The 17,329-nt window shown below is 45.0% G+C and overlaps 1 protein-coding gene across 2 annotated transcripts in view; it reads left to right on the forward strand.

Annotated features, from left to right (window-relative positions):
* Positions 1–17,329, forward strand: part of COL5A1 (collagen type V alpha 1 chain) — a 425,380-nt gene that overhangs the window by 226,908 nt on the left and 181,143 nt on the right. For both annotated transcript variants that reach the window (XM_069241581.1, XM_069241580.1), the window contains exons 10-12: positions 11,179–11,220; positions 11,441–11,503; positions 14,448–14,522. In XM_069241581.1, coding sequence (XP_069097682.1) covers positions 11,179–11,220; positions 11,441–11,503; positions 14,448–14,522 — 180 coding nt within the window. The remainder of the gene's footprint in view (positions 1–11,178; positions 11,221–11,440; positions 11,504–14,447; positions 14,523–17,329) is intronic.

Below are 17,329 nucleotides of genomic sequence, written 5' to 3' on the forward strand. Positions count from 1 at the left end.
TTCCAGGAATAATCAGCAACTATGAGAAAAAATGAATCATCATTTCTTGCTTTATTGCCGGAAATAAAACCACGGCAACAGCGAGGACACGTATTTTAATTTACTCATTTACCCCATTGGAAGTGTGCACTTCCATACCCAGCATGTATGTCTTGAGAGCATGTGTGCAGAAAATACAGTCAAACTAAAGAGTTGCTCACACTCAGCTTCAACAGGGTAGCAAAGCTCCCTGCATATGTCATTGAAGTAAAACATTAACTCCAAAAAAACATATCTTGGTGATAGAGTTGCCCTTGGAGTACCCGTGTCTATGGATAGCATTCAAAGGTTTAGTCCATGCCAGGGTTTCAGGAGAGTCACATGGGATGTATCTATATAGAGTTCATGTAAATGCAAACATTTCCATGTGAGTAGTTTTCTAGGAAATGGCTTGCATCAAGCATTCGTGGATCAACTTTGGACTCCATCTTTTTACAGCCATGGTGAGACGACTAGCAAAGAGAATTTGTAAATATGATGTAATACGGAGTCAGACCTACTCCACCAGGGAGGGAGAATTTAAAAATCCTGGCAGTGTGATAGAGGGGCATGCACTCCACCTGAAGGCCTTTTGAGGCTGTGCTCTGATGTAGCCTATTTTAACTGGAGGAGCCCTCTCACTTTCCAGGGCTGTGAAAAATATCACCAGGCTATGCTGAGTGTTGGCGCGATTCGTGTGAAGCATTCTTCCATCCGAGAGGGAGGAAAGCTGTATTTGCGGACTGGTGTGGGGCGTGGGAGCCAGATCTGGGCAGAATCCCGAATATCTAGTTTTGGAAGCGTCTTCTTGTGGCTTGATATAGAGTTTCAAATGATACATTCTAATTCTGGGTGGGTCCAGGATTATATGCCGCTTCATGGTCCTATTTTTTTTTTTTTTAAACCACAGCAAATCTGTTCCTCTCATTAGATAAAAGGGATAAATAAGGCGCCACGCGCTGAATGGTTTTCAACAGCAAGTGCTCCCCGTACCATGGTTTTCGTCACCTCTGTATGTTCACGTTGCAATACATCATGAGGAAAATGCAAAACTCTCACACTTATAAACTTCTGAGGATTCAGGGAATGACAGTTATAAAATAGATTTGTAGTACCATACTGGTGAAAGCTGCCTTTACGTAAGCCAAAAACTGTCTATTCAGTTGGGCACCCTCCCCTCTTCAACAATGCCTCCAAAGTATTTTACACTAATCAGCCGATGGATAGAAAAGGCCCGGTGCTTTGCGGAACCTGCAATATGTGTCTTAACAACTTATTTTCTGGAAACTGGATCTTATCCCCCAGACCTCATAGCCATATGGGGCTTGAAAACACATTTGGCCTGGTACAGGTTTACCTATGTACCTGGGGACCAAGAGTCCAACCTTTGGGCAAAACTAGCTGCTGCCCCTATGGCCTTTACCAGGACATTTCTCCTTCCCTCAGTCAGGGGTTTCCAATTTATGTTCGCTTCAAATAGCACCATGAGGTAACCGAAAGCTGGGAGTGTGATTCCCCACCTTAAAGGTTTTAGTGCTGGTGGACCAGAGACCAATTACCATGACATAAGATTTTGTGAAGTTGACAGCAGGATCTAAGCTGTCAATAAAGGAAACAAACTTGTCCAATAATAACTTTTGACCCACCACCGTGTGTGCCATAAGGACTGCATCATCTGCATACAACAAAACAGGTAGTGATCTAATTTCCACCATAGGGCAATCAACCTGCACTGAGAGAAGGTCTTGTCCTAACCCATTGATATTAAAGGGGCAAGTATGCATCACTGATGTATTACCCTTGTGGTGCTAAAATTCTCAGTGAGAGCTGCCACCTGTGAGTACCTCATTGCCTCCGGTGTCTTATCATGCAAGTGCGATAAGATGCACACTGTCTGGATCCATGACCATAGCAAGGAGCGAACTGACATCTGCCTATGGTTGACCCTGTCAAATGCAGACATGAGGTCCATAAATACCAGCTGAAGTGATCACGGCCGTGCAACAGTATAGTTATCAATAATTAGGTATAAATGTAGGCACTGATCAGTCGTCGACTTGCCTAGTCTAAACATTATTGAACCCCTAAAAAAATACTATTCCCATCTTCCCACAGCATCAATCTCTTTAAAAGTACCCTCCCAAGGTCCTTCATCACTGCATCCTTAAGTGATACCAGATGATTAGATATAGATTGGGATGATTACAGCAGTGGATCATGAGTATGGGACACCCTCCCTCACTGCAGCCTTTAGGCCCAGGGTAAAGGCTGGCCCCCAAAATTTGATGTTATCCTGAAACAGGTCAGGGGTTATGCCATCAGGTCCTTGGGCCTTGTCACATGGTAGCACCTGAATGCCTTGCAAAACCTTCTCTAAGGAGAAAAGAATGTGAGCTCTGCCCAACATTAAAACACAGTGTTCCTCAACACCATCATCCAATCCTAAATTGTATATCCCTTTAAAATAATCCACCCATTGATATTCCGAAATGTGATGGCATAAAGCCGGACCCGATTATTCACCAAAACAAGGCCTATTTATTACCCTCCAAATAAGGGAACTATCTCTAGTTTTGCTAGCTTGCAATAAATCTTCCCACACGTCTCACATAATATAAACTTACTGTAGCAAGCTGGCTCTGTATATAGTATGTCAAAATGAGATATACTGTGCACAGAGTCCAGGGGTTCCCCAAGAGGCTTGACAGAGGCAATAATAGATAATACAAATGCTCTGTTTGTGGTAGTGTGGTGGAGCAGTTAGGCTTATCAGTGGGTAGTGTTAAGAATTTGTTGAACACACATAAGCAATACGGGAGAACACACACTCAATGAATTAACTCCAGGCCAATAGGTTTTGATATAGAAAAATATTATTTTCTTAATTTATTTTAGAACCACACGATTTAAATTGCAGGTAAGTACATTAAATGTAAGGTACTTTGCATAAGTATGGTTAGAACTTTGAACCAAAACAGTAATGTACACAGTTTTTCATAAAATGTCAATAAGCTATTTTAAAACTGGACACTGCAATTTTCAGTAGTTCCTGGGGGAGGTAAGTACAGTTTAGTTAATATGGTAAATAAAGCACTTACAAGTTCAGTCTCCAGGGCATAGGTAGCCCACCGTTGGGGGTTCAAGTCAACCACAAACACCCAGCACCAGCAACACGGCTGGTGAGGTACAGAGGTCAAGGAGGAGCCAAAATAAATTGGGTGCTTATGGAGACAGGGGATGTTCCGGTCTGCTGGCAGGTAAGAACCGACGTCCTCGGAGGGCAGACCAGGAGGCTTAGTAGAGCAGTGGGGGGCCCCAAGTAGGCACACAACACACACCCTCAGCGGCACAGGGGCGGCCGGGTGCAGTGGGCAAACAGGGTGTTGGGTGTTTAATAGGTTTCAATGGAGGGACCCGGAGGTCACACAGACGTTGCAGGCAGGGCACAGGGGGGCTTCTAGGGCCAGCCACTGACTGGGCAAGGGTGAGGGCCGCCTGCTGGTCACTGCTGCAATGGTGGTTGGTTTCTCAGCCTGGGGGCTGCGGATGCAGTGCTTCTCCAGGCATCGGATATCTTTGTCCTAGGCAGTCGCAGTCAGGGGGGTCCTCTGGATTCCCTCTGCAGGTGTCATTGTGGGGGTGTAGAGAGGTCAGCCCAGGGTGGACATGTCGTTGGAGTCTCCTGGGGATCCTCCCTGGGTCGTTGGTTTCTCTGGACAAGGCCTATGGGCATCGGGTGCAGAGTGGTGGGGACTCACGTTCTAGAGTGAAGTGGGAGTCCCTTTAAAGATGGTTTCTTCTTTCTGGGTTGGACAGGTCCGCTGTCCACTGGAGTTTTTGATCCTTCTTAGGTGCAGGGCAGTCCTCTGAGTCGGCAGAGGTCGCTGGGGCCGCAGGATGCATCACTGGTGCAGGTGCTTTGAAGTTGGAGACAAGTCAGTAGGGCTAGGGCCAAAGCAGTTGTTGTCTTCCTTCTTCTCTGCAAGGTTTTTCAGCTAAGCAGTTCTTCTTCTTTGTAGGTCATCAGGAATCTGATTTCCTCGGTTCATGGTCTCCCCTAAATACTAAATTTAGGGGGGTGTTAGGGCTGGAGGGCAGTAGCAAATGGCTACTGTCCCTGAGGGTGGCTACACCCTCCTGTGCCTCATCCCTTTGGGGGGGCGGGGAGGCACATCCCTATTCCTATTGGGCTACATCCTCCAAAACAAGATGGAGGATTTTCCAAGGTGGGGGTCAATTCTGCTCTGGTCACCTTAGGGATGGACCAGGCTGAGAGTGTGACTCCTCCTTGTTTTTCTCATTATTTCCCTGGACTTGCTGCCAAAAGTGGGGGCAGTATCCGGGGGACGGGACTCTCCACTAGCTGGAGTACCCTGGGGCATTGTAACACCAGGCTTGAGCCTTTGAGGCTCACCGCCAGGTGTTACACTTCCTGCAGGGGGAGGTGTGAAGCACCTCCACCCAGGACAGGCTTTGTTTCTGGCCACAGAGTGCACAAAGGCACTCACCCCATGTGGTCAGAAACTCATCTGGAAGTGGCAGGCTGGCACACACCGGTCAGTCACACACTAACACCAGAGCTGGCATACAGGGGGCATCTCTAAGATGCCTTCTGTGTGCAGTTCTCAATAAATCCCACACTGGCATCAGTGTGAGTTTTTTGTACTGAGAAGTTGGATACCAAACTTCTCAGTATTCAGTGTAGCCATTATGGAACTGTCGAGTTCGTTTTGACAAACTCTCAGACTATATACTCAGTATGGCTACCCCACAAAGAATTGACCTAGACACTGTAGGGCATGCAGCTATGCCCTCACCTGTGGTACAGTGCACCCTGCCTTAGGGCTATAAGGCCTGCTTGAGGGGTGACTTACCTAAGCCACAGGCAGTCGGTTGTGAGCATGGCACTCTGAGGGGAGTGCCATGTCGACTTAAGCTTTTTCTCCCAACCAGCACACAGAAGCTGTGAGGCAGTGTGCATGTGCTGAGTGAGGGGTCCCCAGGGTGGCATAATACATGTGCATCCCTTAGAGACCTTCCCTGGCCACAGGGCCCTTGGTACCAGGGGTACCTTTTACAAGGGACTTAACTGTGTGCCAGGGCTTTCCCAATTGTGGAGACAAAGGTACAGTTTTAGGGACAGAACACTGGTGCTGGGGCCTTGTTAGCAGGGCCCCAGCACACTTTCAATTAAAACTGGCATCAACAAAGAGCAAAAATTTAGGGGTAACCATGCCAACAGTGGCATTTCCCTACACTTCCGATTTACTAGGATCTTCTTATATTCCTTCCGACAGTGGGTCACTTGCTCCCTATCTCTGAAAACCTGTTTTAAGTTGACCTTCAGGAGACGGAGGGACTTAAAGCATTCTTAATCGAACCATTTTGGCTCCTGCAAACTAAAACACTTATTTGCAACTTCCCATACTTCATCTCCTCCCTGACTAAAACTTAACACTTCCCTATATTCTACACAAAACATGGGATTCTAGAACACATTCACAATTTACCTGTAACAATAGTTTTGGAAATTAAAGCTTTTGCAGTTCACATATGTCCATCTCACCTTCACAATATAGCAGGCGAATGGTACAATATTTTTTTACAGTAACTAAAGGTTCATACCTTCCAAGGACATACCAAGAGCTTCAGCATTATTTTTAGTATCCCAGTTTCACATCCTGCCTCTGAGTCAAATGAAACCAGGGACTGAGAGGTGGAATAAAGTGTGCAGCAAATGGCCCATTGCACGGCAGAGTAGATTCATGCTTTAGCACGTGATGAACAATTTGCTGTTATTATCCCCAAAGACCATTCAGTGCGATTACCTGTCTACTCCTTCACCGATCGCAACAGTAGATGTGAATTTAGCAATAAGCAACCATGCACAGTCTTTAATTCCTAATGTGTAAAGACAGGGCTATTCTTCTTATCCTTCATGACACGTGATCTGACTGGAGAGGTCTACTTGATGTTCTAAACTGGTATTCTCCATTTCTGTTTTCCCTAAAGGAAATCCAATGTACCATAGTGATACATTCATAGGTGATGAGGCTGAACACTGCCTTTCAGAATTAAATCTGCTTGGCCACACGCCCTTCCTGCCAACCAATCAGAGAATGGTTACCATTTGAAACGCATTAGGGGCATCTGTTACAAATGTTTCTAAACACTCAAGATATCCAAAATGTACTATTTAGTTTTGTGTTTGGATCTGATTATTTTTTAGCCTGACTGCTGTAGAAAAATCCAGATTTTCATCCAGCCTGTAAATACGATGGTGTTGGGCAAAATGGATTCTGTTCCTATTATGAAACAACACTGAATGAAGAAACAGCTTTTATCCTGGTCTTGCCAACATGTCACGAATCCTGCGTTCTGGAGATGTTCCCAGCTACTTGTGTGCCACACACAAACAAACACATGCACAGCCTGCAACCAATTCTCCTTGGATTGAATCCCGAACAGAACCAGACATCAAGAACCAAGGAGGCATTCCAGAATTAAAAACCCAGAGGCACATCAAGGAACGAAAGGACACTGGAGAATGTAATTCTTCATGTGAATTCACAAAACAAATAAACATTGTGCAATGGAAAACCCGGGGAGACTTTAAGGAAAAAGGGCATTCTATCACAGTAAGACATGAAAAAATAAAGGCAAATTGCTGGCAGGGGCGTAGCTATAAATAGTGCACTAGGGCCCAGGAGTCCAAGGGGCCACTGCATGCAAATTATTGCTGTTTTTCTGCTGCTTAACTGGCTGATATTGGGGGCGGGGCGGGTTGTTTCCTTTCTTGCCCATAGCACTCTTGTAATGCCACTGACTGTTAGATATCAACAAGTCAGGTATCACGATTCAAATGAACACTCTGGAATGTGAACCCAACCCAGATATCAACTAAAAGGGTGTCTGGAATTCAAAGTCCAACCAGAGATCTCGGAAGGATCAATTACAGATGTTTAAATCCAAAAGGACGGCTATTCAATGATCAGGGGGATATTGTTAAATGTAACAGTCAAATATGCGCCAAGAAGCATAGAGACTGTATGGAGTACAACCACTAAAGAGACACTAAGAAATGTTGTGACATACTGACAATTTAATTCCAGCCAGACACCAAGAAAATGGAGCACTGGGAATCGTATCATTTGTGATTTTTGGTGTTGCATTGGAGTACTAAGTTAGAGAGGAATTACGGCCCGTATTTATACTTTTTGGCGCTAAACTGCGCTAACGCAGTTTAGCGTCAAAAAGATTAGCGCCGGCTAACGCCATTCTGAAGCGCCATGCGGGCGCCGTATTTATTGAATGGCGTTAGCCGGCGTTAGCAGACCGGCGCTGCCTGGTGTGCGTGGAAAAAAAACACGTACACCAGGCAGCGCCGGCGTAGGGGAAAATGGCGTATGGGCGTCTTAAAATGGGGCAAGTCAGGTTGAGGCAAAAAAATCGCCTCAACCCGATTTGCGCATTTTTTTGCGACGCCCAGACGCCATTTACATGACTCCTGTCTTAGTAAAGACAGGAGTCATGCCCCCTTGCCCAATGGCCATGCCCAGGGGACTTCTGTCCCCTGGGCATGGTCTTTGGGCATAGTGGCATGTAGGGGGGCACAAATCAGGCCCCCCTATGCCCCCCCCAAAAAAAAAAATATATACTTACCTGAACTTACCTTAATGTCCCTGGGGTGGGTCCCTCCATCCTTGGGGGTCCTCCTGGGGTGGGCAAGGGTGGCAGTGGGTGTCCCTGGGGGCATGGGAGGGCACCTCTGGGCTCATTCTGAGCCCACAGGTCCCTTAACGCCTGCCCTGACCCAGGCGTTAAAATCCGGCGCAAATGCGGGTTTTTTTGACCCGCCCACTCCCGGGCGTCATTTTTGCCCGGGAGTATAAATACGACGCATATGCGTCGGAGTCATTTTTTTAGACGGGAACGCCTACCTTGCATCTCATTAACGCAAGGAAGGGGTTCACGCTAAAAAATGACGCTAACTCCAAGAACTTTGGCGCTAGACGCGTCTAACGCCAAAGTATAAATATGGAGTTAGTTTTGCGTCGAATTTGCGTCGAATAAAACAATGCAAATTCGGCGCAAACGGAGTATAAATACGGGCCTACATGTTTTCTTTCATCTGGATGCCCCAAACTGTTCTCAAAGCACGAGTATACCAGCTTAGCATCCAAGAGGATTTTTTTCTTCAAGTCAATGGGCCCTGCAGTCACCCTGTGGGCTGCAGACACGTGCAAACATCTGGCCTTCAGCTCCAGAGTGGAGACTTTGCAGATGTCTGAGCCCTACACATGGTACACAGAGAAGGATAAATATTTGAGGATGCCAAAGATGTCTTTATATGGAGCGGACCTCCCTCGCTGAGCAGTGGCTCTTCTGCCCCCAGCTCCCTTTCAAGATGTGTTTTCAGAGAAGAACCCCAGCAGGATCCTATTTCTGGCAGAGAAGAGACTTCCTGCCCCTTCCCTGATAGACCTGTCACTACCATTCATTGGACCGTTGGAGTTTTGCTTCCACACACCTGACCTCAGCAGTCACCTTTCTCCTGTTTTTTTTAAGTATTGGTTGAATTAGAAAAAGTTGTAGCTCAAAAACATTTTGATTGATTTGCTGTCTGGTCACAGAGTCCATACTGTTGTGGTGTGCTGAGGTTGTGGTGACTTCCATCATCGCTATCAGTGGAAACACGTGTTCTTTCCTTTCTGTCTTCCTTAAAGCACCATAACTCATTAAAGCAGGAAGAGCCTGCACAGAGATTGCTAATGTCACATGCTCCCCCAGAGAAATGCTAAATGTTTTCAAGCTTCCATCAGAAGTGGCGCTTTCCTACTCTCTCCCTAGCGCTGGCACACAACTAGGCTGCCTAGGGCCATGCACACATCTTTGCAACATAGTACACAGCTGCCTGCGTCATGTCTAGCATAGGTTTTGTACTCAAAGGGTACCTTCCCAATACAAAATAATATGCCTAAACAAAAATGTAAAACTTTTTGACGTTGTACGTGTGCTGTACAGCGCAGCAGCAAACAAGGTAGGAAAATGTTTGGAGAAAGAAAAATTGCTCCATTTTAATATCTGTGCGAAGGAGGCTTTCTTTTTTGGCACAAAGTCCTTTATGCTATTAATTACACAGTTTTATGCCAAACACTATAGGTGGTGCATCGGAATGCTCATCTGCCACCCATACAACACCCCTCTGACGCAGACTAACGCAGAGCAGCACAGAGTGCTGCTTGGCATAACTTTCAGGCATCTCTCCAGCACATAGCAAGCTTTGCTTTTGAAAGTAAATTCAACATGGGCATGATGCACCAGTTTGCATCAATATTGTGACGCAACCCCAGTGCAAAGTATTAGTAAATCTGCTCCTAGATGCATTACTAGTGCGAAATTTCCAAAACGTTTATAGTCATGGAACCTACTTATCAGTATTTTGTTCTTGCACTAAGTGATTGGTAGAATACAATTCAGCATTGGCTTTGAATAATACACACCTTTTTTAAGAAGGTCCACAAATGTACACTGTTTTCCAGTGGAGGACGACCCCCTAGATTGTAAACAAAGTGCTGCAATACCAGTATAAAGCAAAGGCCTGTAAATTGAAAGGGGTGTCATGAGGTTGGCGCTCGCTCTCTGTTATCAGAGAATTTGTCATTGAAAGTGCTGAATGTAGGCATTTGTCAGAGTTCAGAAGGGGGTGAGTTCCTAGTTCACAGGACAGACATGGAAATACTCTTGGAAAACTACAGCTAACCTGTTTCATATTTAGTTGATTGTGGGTTTTCTACAGCACTAAATTTGTTTTTTCAGCCACTTTTCCTCCTCATAGTAGGGAATGCTGAAGTTGAATTGCTAAGGATTAAAACATTAGACTTATTTATTTACATAGAAATAGTCCTAGGGACATGGAACCATTCTACAGCGTTAGGAGTCGAATTGAGACAGGAGACAGCTGTTTGGAAGAAGAAGAATGAAAGAGCTTGGGGGGATGCAGAAAGAATGGAGATTCATATTAATCCAGCACATGGGAAGCTGAAGTCTGGTTTTGCAGAAGTGCCAACATGTGTGAGCAGACAAAGAAATGGTCAAACTGGAGGCTGGGATTCCATGCCCAGGACAATAACCAAAGCAGGAACTGATATCACTGTTCTCTCAAAATACCTGGGGGAGTCGGTGGTTGTAATTACCGTAGATAGAAAAAATTACAAAGCTGAAGTGTTGTAAGGGAAAAAGGTAAATCCGGAAGCTATCCTGTGAGTAGGTGGGGCAGTAGTCAAAGTCAAGACTGCTATTCCAGCTGAACAAGAAATGCGCGGTAACGCTGATAACCTGATATTACAATATTAAAAAATGTTAAAAGTGGGAACTGTGTATAAGACTCAGTTCAGTAGTAGAACTGGGTTCTGCTGTTACAGTAATAACAGAATGCATGCGAAACCTGAACGATCTCAAAGTAGCTGAAACTCTCAAAACTAGAGTATACTATTAATATGCTGAAGAAAATATATGGGAAGCCTATTCATTAATTTTACAATAACTAGGACTATGACAATACCTAGCATCCCAACCATCGTAATCATTAAGGAGGCAACGGTAAGGGATGCTCTTCGAAACAGTGATGGGGGGAAAAACAACTCCACTGTAAGAGAAAATACAATAGTACCTGTGGCTGTTTTTTTCTTTAAAACCTGGACTACACCGCACCCTAAATTACACACGTGAAGACATAGCGGGCTACTGTGGGCCTGCAGAAACATCTCATACACATCTGTATTGTAGAGAATGGTTGTACCTGCGGGTATCACAGAGGAGCCGCTGGGCAGCAGGAAAGGACTTCCGAGTAGTCAGTGGACTGTAGGATGGCGCCCCTTGTGGTGGGAGGGCAGCCTGTAGCTCAAAGAGTTCATACCAGTCTTTCTTCTTCTCTGATGATGTCCCTCCTGGTGGGTACCCGAGACAGGAACATTTTTAACCCATTGTATAGTGCTAGCCTCAAATTAATTGTAAATACAATAACATACCATCTCTTTAACATGGTGACTTACAGAGTGACACCTTTCTCAGTGCACTCTAAGACCTCTAGCCTTTGACCTTAGAACGCCTGTAGTGTGTTTCGACTAACCCTATTTTCTTGTTTCTGTGTTTGTGCAGGGGATGCTCATCGAAGGACCACCCGGCTCAGAAGGTCCAGCTGTAAGTTCAATGCTTCCTTCATAAAACAGTACAAGTAAAGTATGAAAATCCAACTTTTCTACCATAAACGGCTGTTCTGATCCCCGCTGTTCTTTTTCCTTCATTGCTTCCATATGCACCACTGAAATAAAAAAATAACTATTTTCAGGGGTACATTCTGTTCTTTTTCTTTTCCGCCACATTGTAAGTTTCTGACTAGTGTTGCTTTTTATTTCTTTAGGGCTACCCTGGTCCACCAGGCCCCACAGGTCCATCGGGTCCAGTTGGCGACCCCGGTGAGAGGGTAAGTGGTGGGATTGTATGCCAGGAGTTTATTGGTTATCTGTCTCATATTGTATTGTTTGCTGCTTTTGACATAGAAGCAACCAGGCTAGCTAATAATGTACAGGAGATATGAGCAGTCTCTAAATGGCTGCAAAGATCTGGCCAAGATAGAAAACAACTGATTTATAAACACAGCATAATGTCTTGGGGGCCTTGCATAGAGTTTGGCAATCAGAATACTCTGTCACAATCGTGATGGAAGTCAAGACTTTCTTGTTACAAGTGCCACAGTCTATAATGGACTTGTATTACGGCACACAGGATATCCACCACATTTATGATGGAGGATCCCATCTGCCAAACTCTAAATAAAGCCCTAATTATATAAAATGAAAGAGAGATGCTTTCAGCAGTGGATCCACCACAATGGCAGAGGAGCATTGTCCCACTGGATCAGAGCCAGCAGTTGAAAAATAAAACGATATTTTATTATCATTTTTTATCTTAAAGCTGCTGGCTGAGCCAGCTTTTGTAGTTAGGGGTGGGGCTGGGTCATGGGAGGGGAGGAGGAGGAGTGGAGTGTACTTAAGTGCGCATGTCAGTTTGGGCAACCGTCTTAGGCCGGCCAAACAGATATGCACACTTAGGTTTCACCAACCCAGCTGTGTTGCACAGCCCGGTTGGCGAAACAACACAAACTCTCATGCACTTACTGAGTGGGAGACCAAGCGGCTCAGACCAATCCTGGTGCTGCCCTCATGCTAAGAATAGCATGAGGGCAGCACCAGGATTGCGTAGGGGAGCCTGTGCTGGTGTCCCAGGGTCTGCTGTGGAGTGAGGGTGCCAGCAGGATTGATGGCAGGACAGGTAAATTTATTTTGTTTTTATTATTTTCCTAATCCCCCATCTACCTCCACCCCGCCCATGAGATTTGTAGCAGCCACCACTGGATGCTTTAACAATTACTTACAGCCACTCAGCCCTGATGTATAAAAATGAAGGTACATTTTCTTGGAGAAAAAGTAAATAAATGAGAAACTATTAGGAATATAGCTGTGAAATACTTTTAACTCATTTGGAGTTCTCTACCCAATTCCCTGCACCCTTTGAGACCTACTCAAAAAGGATGCTTCTATGGGGTGTGAAATAACACTGCAAAACTCCTGGGCACAAACTGCAGTAGTGCTATTATTCGAATGGAAGCTAATACTGTATTAATAAGTGGATCCTGATGACCTAGTGTAATCAAGAATCCAGGAGTCTGGTCCTGGACCGTTGACCTTAGTTTTTACACATTTGTAAAGATATTTTGGAATGTTTAATTTGTTTCTTCTAGATGGAACCTTAGTTCTACTAGTCCTAATGCATCTGGTTATGACGGTAAATATTAGCAACAAGAAGCATGAATCCCCCAAGTTCAGTGCTGTGACACCACTAATTTACTTTCCGGGAATTGGGTTTACCCCTCTCACACTGAATGTAGAAGAGATAAATACCACTTTGCTTGCAGAAGACCACCCCTGGCCACGGTACATTAGCAACATTGTGATACCTTAGCCTTTCATGGCTTAACCAATGTTCCCAACCTATTTCATTGACAGAACAAAATTACAGATATAGATATTGGAAATTTCCCATAATCATTACACACCGAGTGCCTCATTATGAGTCTGGTGGTCACTTGACCACCAGACTCACAGATGGCGGTTGGACTGCCTCCAATGCAGCGGTCCGAGCACCATATTAAGACCATGGCGGTCGGGCCACAATGGGACCGCCAGCTCCAGGAGGATCCTACAGTGTTATGCAATAATCCTTTTTGAAGCACCCTCAAAATCACTTATCTGGTTGTCAAACACCTTTCCCTCTCAAAGCATCACTAGAAGTGTTGCCCCTGTACTATAAGACATGGCCCACCACAGATCCAATCTTGGTCACCAACATCAACACAAACAAGATTTACTGTAGGATTTTCAGGCATCAGCTGAGGATTCTGGGTGCTGGGAGTGCATGTTTATATATATATATACACTGTCCCTGGACTCAATTTGGTTTGATGATGAATCAACAGTTGATTTCCGAAGCAGGCACTATCGTCCTCACACCTCAATAGGAGAGTTCCTGGAAACTGGAGAGTGTAGAAATTACCTCTTTGCAACTTTATGGTCAATGATGCGTTCACTGCAAGAATTTAGTTAAGCTGAAGCTAAATTCTTCAACCCCCCCCCTTTATAAAACAAGGCGTAAGGTAGATCAGGACCATTTATTTTATTACAAATGTAGAGCCCAGTTCACAAAAGCTCCCCCCCCCAACCTGAACCCAACTTAGGTACAAAAAATCTAATTTTTGAGGCAAAATCCAATTCCTACTGTACAGAATTTTGGAATGATGTGATTATGTTCTCTAAAATAGGATTTTCTCATACGGAAATATAGTGATTAAAATTCAGTTTAGGATAAATGGTAGTGTTATACATGGGGCTAGGATGACTATGAGCATTAGTATGGGGTAAAGTTGTTCCAGATGTTTAGTAGCTGAACGCATTAACTATCTAAGCGGTGCAGGAATTTCTTTACAGTGGCGGATCAGCATAGAGTTGGCCCATAATGTTCTAACATACAGTAACATATAGGCATATCATGTTTTGAAAATAGTTAAGGTAATTACCACGCCCCAACCTTTCCTAGTTGGTGATTTCTTAAAAGATACTTGAGAACCAAATTTAAAGTTCCATTTGTCCTTTTAAACAGTGAGGGGACAGTGAGATCGTCAAGTGGGAGGCCATCACTATGACTGTGAATGGGCACTAATGCAAATCATAAAAGTTGATTGGAGCCATCATTATAACTCAAAGGAGATATCTCAGGGAAGAACTAAAATAAAGCTGTGGGCCAATGTAGGAGTATTCACTCAGAGTGAAGCATTAGTGGTTAACTGACTGCATATTTTGTGTATCTGGCAGGGTCCTCCTGGTCGCTCAGGCCTTCCTGGAGCTGATGGCTTACCTGGACCCCCTGGAACCATGCTGATGCTGCCTGTAAGTACAAAAAAAGTAAAGTGATTGCTTCATGATGTTTGGCCCCTTCGAATCAGACTGTGGATTAATATTTATCAGTATATAGGGTTTGCATGAGAATATCATTTATGACATATTGAGCTGTTCTAAGTGGAAAGCAGTAGTGAACGGCTCCACACAACCTGGTTGTGGTCTTATTAATGGAACTATTCAGAAAGCACATTGAATAAGCGAGGGGGAGATCTTTTGGGTCTAATGATACTCTGAATGTAATATATCACCAAAGGCAGGTGCTGGTTGCAAGCTGGAGGTTTTAATGTAAAAAATGGTCAAAGAAGGCAGTTGTGGAGTATACCAATACCTTTATGAGTCATGACATATTAATTTTTGGAGTGTTTGTTTTACCTCAGAGATTTAATATGTTACTAGACAGACAACTTGCATTGACTCCAAGCCATGGTATATGTAGTGACTGAAAAGTATAGAACGGCAGGCATATTATGTTAAAGCTCAGATTACGAAAGAATACGCCCTCATTTAGAGATGGCCGAGATCTTGCTTGCAAATGTTTGCATAGTTCCTGGATGCAACCTGATAAATGCTGATAGCACGGTGTTTGGTATGCAGTGGGTGTTCAAATTGCGATGAGTTTCAGCTTATGCAGGTTGTAATTGGGGATAATAAACTAATATTACAAATTATTCTCTATACAGATGTGCCAAACACTGCATTTTGATCTATTTGCCCCCTAAATTTGCCCCATGTTCTACACGTCAAAATGTTGCAATTTGCACTTAGATTGTCACCCTGATTCAGCCAGAGAGAGGTGCTTGCTACCAAACATCATTGTGAACAGAAATGTTCTACATTAATACAGAAGTTGTACATGGCATCTTGAGGGGGTGAATGGTTAACGACAACCCAGGTTTAGAGTATGTGATGGGAGCACTGCTGGGGAGTGTGATCAGTACAGAGACAGATAGATGTGTACAAGAATACACACATCAAAGTTCTTCAGACTTATAAAGTGCAAAAATAAGCAGATAACAACATGAATGCAAAATTAGTGAAATGTCCATATCTATAGAGTGTAAGAGGCCAGAATCATCCTTTGCCCTCCAGTGCCAGCTGATGATTTTTTTAAGTCAGGATTGAACTCCCTGGAGAAAGGACTGACCCTGAGAATCAGAATAACCGCTCCAGTGGACAGGGTCAAGTAGATAAAAGAACCAGAATCTAAATGAAGGGCAGAGGCCTGGGTGGGATCAGTAGATTCTGGTTGGTAGATAGCAGGTTACATGTAGAACTATAGACATTAAGGGTGAAGGAAAGGTAGTCTGGTGCTAAGTGATGAGCAACTGTGAAGTCAAATGTTATCAGCTTGTAAAGAGCTGTGTTGTTGCAGAGATAAGTTAGCCTGGTGCTTGTAGGAAATGGTAGGGGTGTGCTTGAAAAGATTGTAATTGCTTCTTGTGGCCAAATTGTGACCCACTTGCAGACTGTTACAATGCTTTATAATGGTATTTTGGCTTTATGAAATGGGATGAAGTGTCAGATTTTACATATGTCCAGTGCTTGGGCCCAAGCCATATTAGCAGTGGAAGTGATGTAGCATTCCCATCTCATGTTCGGATTGAAGAGATCCTACACCGCTGACAGGAGAAATGGTAGCACGACAGGAGGGAAGGTGATGGGAAGAGGTAAGGAGATACGCTGTACTGGAAGGAAAGTGTAATTTTAGAAGAATTCAGCATGGATGATCCTAGTGGAAATCAGAAGTAAATAGCTGAGAGGTAATCTTAAAAACATGATTGGAGAGTGTTTGTCAAGGACAGAAATAGTTAGGCATCATCTGCATATAGATGGTATGATAAATCACACTCACCAAACACAGTAGTATAAAGAGAAAACACGTTAGTCCAAGATTGAGAATTGAGATACACATTCATACTAGTGTGTGAGGGTGGCTTGAGAGTCCTGCATGGATCATCCAGAGAGGCAGGAAGAGAACTGTTTGATAGCAACCCGCATCAGGGACATGAGAGAGGAAAGAGCAAGGCCAATCAATATGGAAGACATATAGGCCCTCATTCTGACCTTGGCGGTCTTTTCGCAAGACCGCTGAGTTACCGCCGCGGTGAAGACCGCCGACCGCGGCGGTGTGCCGCTGTGCGCATTCTGACCGCTGGGAGCGTTCCGCCGGAAAACCGCCAGCAGCCACACTGGCGGTCGGCGGGAAAGTGGAGACTGGTCAACCTCCACCGCCACGCCAGCAGAACACCGCCCAAAGAATTACGACCCACATTTCTGTGTGGCGGTCTTCTGTTGGCGGTCTTCTGTTGGCGGTCACGTCCCTATGGCTCCCGTCGCCTCCCGGAGGACCAACGCACAAGGTAAGTTGATCGTCCGTGAGGGGAGGGGGTGGGGGGGGTGTTGTGTGATGTGGGCGTGCATGGGTGTGTGCGTGTGAGTGTGTAGAGGGGGTGTGTGAGTGCGTGTATGCGGGCGGGGGGTGCTGCTGTGTCTATGGGTAATGTGTGCTGTTCGGCAGGTGCGCATGTCGGCATGTATGTGTGCGGGTATGTGTCCCCGTTGTGTATGTGTGTGTAGGGGGTGTGTATATGTGCATGTTGGGGGTGTGTGCATGTCGGGGTACATGTATGTGCATGTCGGGGTGGGGGTGGGGAGGGGGTTCGTACCACCTCTGGGGGGTGGCAGGGGGGTGGAGGGTGTGGGGGGAGGACTCGGGTGGGTAGTGGGGGGTGGGGGAGACCCCTATCAGTGCCAGGGAAGGAATTCCCTGGCCCCGATAGTGCTTACCGCCATGG

This window comes from Pleurodeles waltl, chromosome 6 (assembly GCF_031143425.1).
Source record: "Pleurodeles waltl isolate 20211129_DDA chromosome 6, aPleWal1.hap1.20221129, whole genome shotgun sequence".
In the NCBI taxonomy this organism is placed as follows: Eukaryota; Metazoa; Chordata; class Amphibia; order Caudata; family Salamandridae; genus Pleurodeles; species Pleurodeles waltl.